Raw genomic sequence first — 10,742 nt, 5'->3', positions numbered from 1 at the left:
AATTGGCTAAAACTTGTCATTTCACTGCCTTTTGGGGAACATATTCTAAATGAAATTCTAACAAGGCTAATACCCATTTGCCAATTCTTCCCCTCAACATAGGTCTAGATAACATATATTTAACCAAATCTGTGGTTGCAATTACCAAGACAGTTGTAGGCAAAAGGTAATATCTTAATTTCATTGCAGCAAAATACAGCGCAAGGCAAAGCTTTTCTACAACTGAATATTTACATTCACAAGAATTTAAAAACCTACTAAGGTAATAAACAGCTTGTTCCTTGCCTTCTTCATTGTCTTGGGCTAAGAAAGCTCCCAATGAATCTTCTGCTGCAGCTATATACAACTTCAAAGGCTTAATGCTATTGGTGGCATCAGTACTGGAGGGTTGGCCAAGTAGGCTTTGATTCCTTCAAAAGCAATTTGATGCTCCGCTGTCCACACAAATTCCTCTTCATCTTTCAGCCTTAATAAGGAAAAAAATACTTTAGTTTTCCCTGCAGTGTTAGAAATGAATCTTCGAAGAAAATTAACCTGTCCAAGGAACTTTTGTAATTCTTCCTTACTTGATAGAGGTCTGGCTTCAATGATGGGTTTGGATTTATTCTGGTCAATCTGTATTCCTTTCTTGTATACTACATAGCCCAAGAAGTTTCCAGATGATACGCCAAAAGCACATTTAAGAGGATTAAACTTCAATTTGAACTTTCTCATTCTTTCAAAGGCTGCTTCTAGGTGAAACAGATGTTCCTCCATGGATTGGGATTTAACTACAATGTCATCAATATAACACTCTAAATACCCTCCAATAAGGTCATGAAATATAGTGTTCATAGCCCTCTGATATGTGGCCCCAGCATTTTTTAGGCCAAATGGCATTTTAACCCATTCGAAGGTCCCAATATTCCCAGGACATCTAAATGCTGTCTTGTGAACATCCCCCTCCGCAATGTAGATTTAGTTGTAACCAGAGTGCCCATCCATCATTGATAAAATTTGATGCCCTGCTGAACTGTCCACCAGCAAATCTACTATAGGCATAGGATATTCATCTTTTGGAGTTTCTAGATTTAGGTTTCTAAAATCGATGCATACCCTCATTTTGCCATTCTTCTTAACTACAAGCACAATATTAGATAGTCATTCAACATACCTGGCTGTCTTGATAAAGCCTGCCTTGAGTAGCCTAAGAATTTCTTCCTTAACTTTCTGGATCACTTCTGGACCCATTCTTCTTGGTTTTTGTTTGTATGGCTTGAAGTTAGGCTTCATAGGAAGCCTATGTTCCACTAATGACCTATCCAATCCTGGTAGTTCATTATAAGACCATACAAAACAATCTTTATATCTCCTCAGTATAACCAACAACTGGTTCCTGTCAAGAGTATTCAACCGAGCACTTACATAAATGGGTTGTTGTACAGAACCTTCCCCTAAATTTATTTCTTCTAAGGGATCTTGTATCTGAGTACTTACTGGAACTCCTTCTTTGATTCCTTCTGACTTCGAAGCAATCTCCTTGCTGCATTCTGTTCCCAGGTTCTTTGACTCAACCTCTTTACCTTCCTCCTCATAGACGAAGTCTGTCCACAAGGCTTCTTCTTCCTGTATTTCTTGGACTTTTGTCTCTATGTCCAATGCACAGTATTTATCAAGGGTCAAAACTCTGGCTTGTTGCTGCTCCTGCTTGTAGCCAATTATCATGACTTCTTTCTCTTGCTCCCGCACTTTCTAGACTATTGACTTTACATCCAATATTGAAAACTTAATTAAAGCCAAAGACTTGGCTTCTGGTGCTTCATCTTGCTGCCTATAACCAGGCATCATTGTCATCTTTAACGACCACCTCTTCATCAGCACTCTCCTGGACTAAGCGCTTAGAGTGTGTCACTTCCTCATCAGCCGTTACTTCGGCTGAGCCATCAGATTTTATCAGTATACTGAGCGGTGTCACTCCTTCAATATACAACTTGGCTTCTGCAAAGTCTGCGCAGGCTACGAAAGGTTGAGGATCTGCATCAATTTCCTCCGTCTCCCCATTGCTTAGAGCCATTATCATTTTTTGATGCAAAGAGGAAGGCACACATTTGTTAGTGTGGATCCAATCTCTACCAAGTAAAGCATCGTACTTCGCATTGCTGTCGATGACGAAAAACGCCGTCATGCAGTCCCTGGTTCCCACACTCAAGTTGATGGGTAGAATTCCCTGGGCCATCTGTTTGTCCCCAGCAAAACCAGCAATGGTTGTATTGGTTAGGATTAACCTGGGATTCTTTTTCCCTAATTTCTTCAAGGAAGATTTCGGTAGTAAGTTCACCGCTGCCCCATTATCCACTAAGACTCGATTCAACTGTATCCCATCGAAGAAGGCCTTAATATACAAAGGCTTAACATGTTGTGTCATAGAATTCGAGGGATATTCAAAAGGATATGAGAGGTTAATACTTACCACTTCTTCACTCTCATACTTAGTTTCCATTGGGATAATCATTCCGGAATTATCTTGTACCATACTCACTTGTGAGTCTTCACTAGAGATTGGAATTGGGTCAATTTCTTGCCCTTCTTGATTCTCATCTCCAGCTTGGAATTCATGCGGTAGTATGTGTACCATGTTCACTGACACCGAGCCAAATTGGATGGCCGACTGTGTTTGCTTCTTCTTTTGGTTACCTTGTTCAGTCACTCCAGAAGCATCCTCCATGCCGCTTTCTAGTACTTTATCCTTTGAATGGTCTGTCACGATTGGTTTTTCAACCAGGAACATTTGTTCAGCCATGAAGGCTTCGAACATTTCTTCCTCAACCATTTTTTTCTTTTGGCTTAAACCAACTTCCGTCTCTGGTTCGCTGTCACTTTCCATTACTGCCTTCTCTAATCCCGCTAAACTGGACTTCTCCCTGGCTCTTAGTTCAGAATGAACTTTGGCCAACTGTTTTCTGTTGCAACCCATTTTGCCTTGTAGAGTTGGTTTTGGAGTAGGGTCTGACTTTGGATTCCTCTTTCCTTCTGTCTGTGCCAATAAAGAATTCTCTTCATTTTCTTTCAGGTCTCGTTGGTACTGAGTGTATCTACACTGAATTTTTCTCCTTTGTGATCTAGAAATCACGGGGACCATATCTAGTTCATTTGTTTTTGGGTGCTTAAGCAAGACCCAATTGTTCGGAGCCACCAAAGGAGGTCTGACCATCCTACCTTGGTTTCCAACAACCTCTGTCTGGGTAGACACTTCCCTAGGTTTGTTCTGCATTACAAACCAGTCTGGGACCCCAGGTACCCACGAACTTACTGACCCTGCCGTGGAACTACTTCCTTCTTCCTTCGAAGCTTTGCTCGAAGCTAGCTGCGAAGGCCACTGCTTGGTCCTAACTTCATGCTTTGGGCCTAACTCCGGCCTTCGATGAGGGTGTCCACTTTCTGTCTTGCATGAGGCTAGTTTAGGGGACCAATCTCTAGTTTTAATCCCATAAACTGGACTTCTCTCCAATCTCCTCCCAGAATGGCTGCTCTCCGTTTTGTAATAATTAGCTGGCTTGGATTCATGTAAGGGCTTGTTGCCCTTGAAATGCATCCTATCAACTGTTGGTTCAACCCTCAAGGGCTGCTGCCTGACGCTAGATGGATGTGGCCTTTTATTGTAAGCATTGGTTGGTTTAGGACGTCTCTGCACATTCTTGTAGTACTACTTCCCATCAGTCGGGAGTCCTTTCAGCCATTTGTAGCTTAGTCTGCACCTAGGACACATCCTTTGCATTACAGCTGCTTCTAAGGAATCGTCATCCAATGCTTTTTCCTCAGAGTCTTCCCTCTGGTGTGAGAAACCTTGTCCAGTAGCTGGTAGATCTCTAGTGTCTTTCTTGATTGCTGTCTGGTTGGCCACATGCATCTGTGCATTGACTTCTTCCAATTCTTTCAAAGACAGGTTCTGAAAATCTGGCATAATGACATTGGCTGCCACCTCTCCAATTTCTGGAAATGGATTACTGTCGATCCCCATGGCCTTTTCAGCTTTGGCTGGAAATTTCAAACTCCCTTTCCAAATTTGTTCTTGGATCCTGTCTCGAAAAACAACACAGTTTTTAGTCGAGTGAGACCAAGAATTATGCCATTTACAATATACTTTTCCTTTAAGTTTATCAAGAGATGGAATTTTAACCCCTTTTGGTAACTTAAGGAAGTTGGCCGTAAGCAAATAATCAAAAATGTCATCTGCCTTAGTTAAATCGAAAAAATATTTCCTGTAGAGATCTTTCTTTTTAAATTGCTGGTCAATTGTCGTATCCTTATGAATTAATGCTTCACAGATCATAGGCTCTTTCTCCACAATCTCGGCTGCATCAATCTCATAGTTAGGATCTTTGTAGTATGTCTTATATGATGCATTATTTCGATCTTGCTCCTCTTCTAGTAATGTTTCATATCTAGATACTTTGTAGGTCAGTTCCACTAAGTCCCTGAACTCTGTTGAGTCAAACTTCTTTCGAAACCTAAATTCTAAGCCATTTTGAGTCAATCTTACGAATTCTGGCTCTGGCAAAATGACTCTACATTTATTTCGAGCCCTTTTAAATCTGGCAATAAACTAAGTAGCCTTTTCTTCAGGCCTTTGACTCAACCTTGCCAAGTCTGCCATGGAAACTTCTGGCTCCGATTGGAAAAATTGGGCATGAAATGCCTCTTCCATTTGTTGCCAAGTTTGGATTGAGCCAGGTGTAAGGTTAATGTACCATACAAATGCTCCCCCAGTTAAAGAATTTGGGAATAGCCTCAGCTTCATAAAATCATTATTAGTGAATTCACCGCATTGAGCAGCGAACCTAGCGATATGCTCTACTGTTGACTGGTTTCCATTCCCATAAAAAAGGGCGAAATCTGGTATCCTGAAACCTCTTGGGTATTCATGTACCCTATCTATCCATTCTGGGTAGGGTTTTCTGTATACAGGAGTCTAGACCCCCCGAGCCATTGGTTCACACATCTCCCTAACGATGTCAGCAATTTGGTCCCTAGGGACCATATTTTGTGCCTGCTGAATCACCGCCGGAGGAACAAACACAGGATTTGGTGGACAAACTTGTGCTTGTGGTCGTCTTGGTCCATAAGGTGGTTTATTTGGGATTGGTTGTTCCTGTGGTGCAGGTTGCTGTTGGGGGTGTGGGTAACCCCTTTGAATTTGTAATATGAAAGGACCTACGAAATGTGCTGGAACTGGTGTTTGTGTCTCTTCCATTTGTAGGAAAACCCTCTAACACCCCGGGTATAAATTCGAATAAGGGATTAGTGAACCCCCTTGTGCCATGTATGGCTTCGAACATGGGATTCAGAACCATTCTTATGCCATTTCCTTATACTGGGCCAGTTCCACCAAATTGCATGGCTTCACTGTTAAGTACTGAGACATTTTGACCTACAACGGGCCTTGGAACAAGTTTGTACCAAGACTGAGGTGATGGTCTTTCATGATTCTGATTACTAGTTTGTCCATTAGAATGTCCATTAACTTGCATAAGCTGTTTATCTCTAGTCAATCTTTGCTGAGGGATATTCAAAATTTCCCCCACGTGTCTTGCGTTTGTTAGTTGGTGGTTATTCATTCGATCCAAAAAGGATGTTGACCACCTTTCCATTGTGTTCATTAATTGCTGTCCCATTGCATCTATTAAGCCACCCCATGGATTCACTGGCTGAGTAGATGGGACAGTGGATGGTCCAATTCTTTGGTCTCGTCCAATATTACGAACAAATGGTATTTGTTCTGAAGTACTGGTCTGTTCGACCATAGGTTCCGATAAAATAGGAGTTTCCACAGGATGTGTTATCACATTATCCTCTGGATTAGGTATCTCTACCTCTCCTTCTAGGCCTTCTTCTAAGCGTTCATTTTCTCATTGTCTCCTACGTCTAGCCATTTTAAATGTAGTCCCACTGGGCGTGCTCAAAATATATGTTGGCTTTTTGGCTTTCGAAAGTTATTATTGTGATTGCGAGCGTGCCAGCAAGGATTAATTTAATCCTTACAGAAATTTAATTGCCAACCAATTATCAGACGACTGTGTTTTAGTTCTTTCAGCCTCAATGAAGAGGACTTTTACTGGTGGCTTGATTTAGGAGAATTTAAACAGAATACCAATCAAATAAAGAAAATCTGAAGCATTTCACTAGAATGAAAAACTCACAATGATTCGAAGCGACAATCTATTTGAAACTACTCCTATGAATGAAAATGCAGTGCAGAATTTAAAGTACTGGAATGTAAAGAACAAGATATGTAAAAGTAAAGTAGAATAAGACTGGTTTTTTAGATCTGAGTCCAAGGGCTTTTTCCAGGACCTTCTCTGCTATTTATACTGCTCAAAGATGACAGTCGAACTGTATTTCCAACCGTCGAACTGTTCCCCTATGATCGCTGATTATGTAGCCTTAAAATTAGCTCTACTATGCCATCATTTGCAGTTAAGCTTCCCTCCTAAATTTGAATTTAAATAAAAATAACCGCTGATGCCACATCACCTTGCATCTCTTTGTTGATCCACTGCTACTCAGATCTCATAACAACCAATATCAACTGCCACGTGTACGATCAGGATCAAAAATTTGAATGGTCTCCCCATATTACCCTTACTTTACCACGCGTCAAATTGTAATTGGCTTGTACAAATTATGCAGCCAACAAATACAAATTAATTTTTTTCAATCCCTTCATCTAATATGCGATTGACAAATTAAAAATTTCTCAACCACAATCAAACCGTAGACACCCTAATTTCTAGCATTACTCATCTAAAAATGAAGCGATTTGAATGAGTGATGGACCGAGGCACTTCAACTCTTTGAAGCTATCCTAATCCGAGAGTGAACTTGTGGTTTACGTCTGCTGCCTACTTCTCTCCCCCCAGAAAAAGAAAGAAGAAACCAACGACGGCCCATTTCTCATTTTATTACTCTTCACATTCTCTCTCTCTCTCTCTCTCTCTCTCTCTCTCTCTCTATATATATATATATATATATATGAATCTAGCAAAGCCGGCCGTTTCTTCAGCCATTAAATCAACCATAACCTTGTCAATCTTGGAGACCCACTTGCAACATTCCCTAAATCTCAAGCAATTTACCCAAATTCTCTCTCAGATGATCCTCACTGGATTCATCAGAGACACTCATGCTGCAAGCAAGCTCCTCAAGTTCTCCACTGACTCACCCTTCATTCACGTCGACTACTCTCGTAAAGTTTTTGATCATATCGAAAACACTAATGCATTCATTTGGAACACCATGATGAAAGCTTATTTACAGAGAAATTATCCTCAAAAGGCAATCTTTCTTTATCAACTGATGTTGGTAAACAATGTGTGTCCTGATAACTACACATACCCAATTCTTGTTCAGGCCAGCGCTGTCCGATACTCGGAATTGGAGGGTAAAGAGTTGCATGATCATGTACTCAAGATGGGTTTTCATTCAGATGTTTATGTCCTGAACACTTTGATTAATATGTATGCGGTTTGCCAAAATATAAGGGATGCAAGGAAGTTGTTTGATGAAAGTCCTGTGTTGGATTCGGTTTCGTGGAATTCGATTCTGGCAGGGTATGTACAGATGGGAAATGTAGAAGAAGCAAAATTGATATATGATCGGATGCCCGTGAGGAACATAATTGCGTCAAATTCTATGATTGTGTTGCTTGGTCGGTTAGGTTGTGTGAGTGAGGCTTCTCAGTTGTTTAATGCCATGGACGAAAACGATATGGTTTCTTGGACTGCATTGATTTCTTGTTATGAGCAAAATGAGATGTATGAAGAGGCTCTGCTTGTGTTTATGCAAATGAATTCTAATAGAATAATGGTGGATGAGGTTGCGGTGATTAGTGTTCTCTCTGCATGTACACACTTGTCTATTGTCAAGACTGGGAAATTGATCCATGGCTTAGCTTTAAGAATTGGAATTGAGTCTTACGTTAACCTTCAAAATGCATTGATTCACATGTACTCAACTTGTGGTGATATTATGGCTGCGCAACAATTGTTTAATGTGAGCTACCACTTGGACCAGATATCCTGGAATTCCATGATATCTGGATATTTGAAATGTCAGTCCGTAGAAAATGCTAGGGCATTGTTTGATTCCATGCCCAACAGGGATATTGTGTCCTGGAGTGCAATGATATCAGGTTACGCACAAGTTGACCGGTTCTCAGATACTATAGCATTGTTCCAACAGATGCAGCTTGAAGAAGTTAGGCCTGATGAGACCACTTTGGTGAGTGTACTTTCAGCTTGCACCCATTTGGCTGCCCTTGACCAAGGAAAATGGATCCATGCATATATAAGGAGGAATGGACTAAAGATTAATGTCATTCTTGGTACCACCCTTATAGATATGTATATGAAATGCGGGTGTGTGGAAAATGCCTTGGAAGTCTTCTTTGGCATGGAGGAAAAGGGGGTTTCGACTTGGAATGCTCTCATTCTTGGATTGGCAATGAATGGGTTGGTCGAAAGGTCTCTTGAGATGTTTTCAGAGATGAAGAAATGTGGTGTAGTGCCTAATGAGATAACCTTTATAGGAGTTCTTGGGGCTTGTCGGCATATGGGTTTAGTCGACAAGGGCCGTCATCACTTTGATAGCATGATTCAAGTGCACAATATAGAACCGAATGTCAAACATTATGGATGCATGGTTGATCTGCTTGGACGAGCAGGTATGCTCAAGGAAGCAGAAAAACTTATTGTAAGTATGCCTATGCAACCAGATGTTGCTACTTGGGGGGCCTTGCTTGGGGCTTGCAAGAAGCATGGTGATAATGAAATGGGAGAAAGGGTAGGAAGGAAGCTTATTGAGCTCCAACCCGATCATGATGGGTTCCATGTATTACTGTCCAATATATATGCTTCAAAAGGCAATTGGAATGATGTTATGGAAATAAGAGGGATGATGATGAAACAAAGCGTGGTTAAAACCCCTGGTTGCAGCATGATTGAAGCCAATGGTGTTGTTTATGAATTTCTTGCCGGGGATAAGACACACCCTTACATGAATCAGATTGAGAAGATGTTGGATGAAGTAGCCAAGAGACTTAAGACATTGGGTTATGCCCCAGACACAAACGTTGTTTCCCTTGACATCGATGAAGAGGAGAAGGAAACCACTCTCTTTAGACATAGTGAGAAGCTTGCAATTGCCTTTGGACTTGTAGCAATCAGTCCACCAACACCAATAAGGATTATTAAGAACTTGCGAATATGTAATGATTGTCATGCAGTGGTAAAGCTCATTTCTAGATCTTTTAACCGTGAGATTGTGGTTAGAGATCGACATCGCTTTCACCACTTCAAGCAGGGCTCATGTTCCTGCAAGGAGTACTGGTAGCATTTTATGATACTAAAGCAACTTGGTATTGACAATGCACTTCCTGTGGGCATGTATTTGGTGAATTTGGTTTGAGACATCACGAAGAGGCAACTTGGTGTATGTGGTGCAAACATACTGGTTGAAGACGTCACAAAGAGGCATTTCCGGTGGCCAGAAGGAAAAACTGGATACAGGTAGTTTGAGTGAAAAGGTTTATACAAGAGCAGATAATACAACTTTCTCACTTTATTACATTCTCTCCTGATGTAACTGAAAATATGACAATGTTTCAAGCTTTCAACTTCAAGCGCCTGAACTGAATATTCCTTTTTTTTTGGTTGTTGTTGTTGGTAATCAGCTTTATTTGTATCATGCAGTGGAACTGATTATTGATCCCACCTAAGCTCTGTTTGATCAAACATCAAATGGCTCACACAGTTCCAGCACTTCCTCGGCTCCAATAGCTATCATATGTCATGGATGCTACCTTACTTCCCTCAGTTTCTTCCTCTTCCTCAGCCAATTCCCGATCACATTGACACCTTAATCTCAATTTGATGACATTATCTTAGTGGAAGAGGAGAACATTGTGTAACACCGTTCCTATGTTATGTTTAGAATTTTTTACGATTGCGGGTTTGAGCTGAAGGATAGGGGTAGCTGACTTTCTTCAAGGGGTAAAGTTCAAAGTGGCTCATACCTATTTCCTTCTTTTTTGTTAAAAAAAAAAAAAAAATCAAGGTGTATTACTTATACTGTTAGCTATTTTTCAGGTTATATCTTAAAAGGTTGGAGTACAGTCAGTGCTGAATTAAGCAACTAACGGCTATGTTCCAGTCATTATTTTCCCCAGAAAGTTAAAAAATCTCCTCCATGGAAGAACCTGGATCAGGAGCTCTCAAAGCCCTCTATAAAGTCCTGAGAACCAACAGTATGGCACTTCTTTCACTATGCATTTCCTTTCCCAATGTGCACTCTGATATGTCAAAACTTCAAATGTCATGGGAACTCTTGTCAAGGAGGAGAACCTATTTTGTTTATGTTTCAGAATCAGTTAAGCCTGTTAAGGTTATTGAAATCCTCCGTCATTGTTTATCATTACGACTGTATTTTTGCAAACGTGGATGGATATTTTGATGTTGTTGATGCACACTTTCAGACAAATGGCCTGAACTACACTTTCGTATATTTTTTTAAACTAGTAAATGGATTTCCATGGTTGTTCATGACTCTTGTAAAGTCAAAGTTAGTTGTACTCTTACCCAGCTCAGCCTGCTCAGGCATACATATGCCATCCCTGCTACAACTCTCAAGGTTCCTTGTGTTAATCGTGCTGTTTCATCATTGCTGCATAACCACTCTGTTCCTAGTGTTATAGGGCCAATGTTCATCAT

The 10,742-nt window shown here is 40.7% G+C and overlaps 1 protein-coding gene across 1 annotated transcript; it reads left to right on the top strand.

The window, feature by feature from the left end:
* The first annotated feature begins 6,809 nt into the window (after nt 1-6,809).
* Nucleotides 6,810-10,574, top strand: LOC114300104 (pentatricopeptide repeat-containing protein At3g62890). Its single transcript, XM_028244954.2, has 3 exons — nt 6,810-9,542; nt 9,726-10,025; nt 10,122-10,574. Exon 1 carries the CDS (start codon nt 7,009-7,011, stop codon nt 9,364-9,366), a length of 2,358 nt encoding a protein of 785 aa, XP_028100755.2. The 5' UTR covers nt 6,810-7,008; the 3' UTR covers nt 9,367-9,542; nt 9,726-10,025; nt 10,122-10,574.
* Nucleotides 10,575-10,742: the final 168 nt, after the last annotated feature.

The sequence above is a fragment of the Camellia sinensis genome, chromosome 2 (assembly GCF_055761805.1).
Source record: "Camellia sinensis isolate YWXY chromosome 2, ASM5576180v1, whole genome shotgun sequence".
Classification (NCBI taxonomy): Eukaryota; Viridiplantae; Streptophyta; class Magnoliopsida; order Ericales; family Theaceae; genus Camellia; species Camellia sinensis.
Note: the sequence above shows the minus strand (reverse complement) of the source record. Positions and strands in the feature narration are given on the sequence as shown.

Coding starts and splice junctions, on each gene's coding strand:
- LOC114300104 (XM_028244954.2), top strand. CDS start 7,009: ATGAATCTAGCAAAGCCGGCCGTTTCTTCAGCCATTAAATCAACCATA.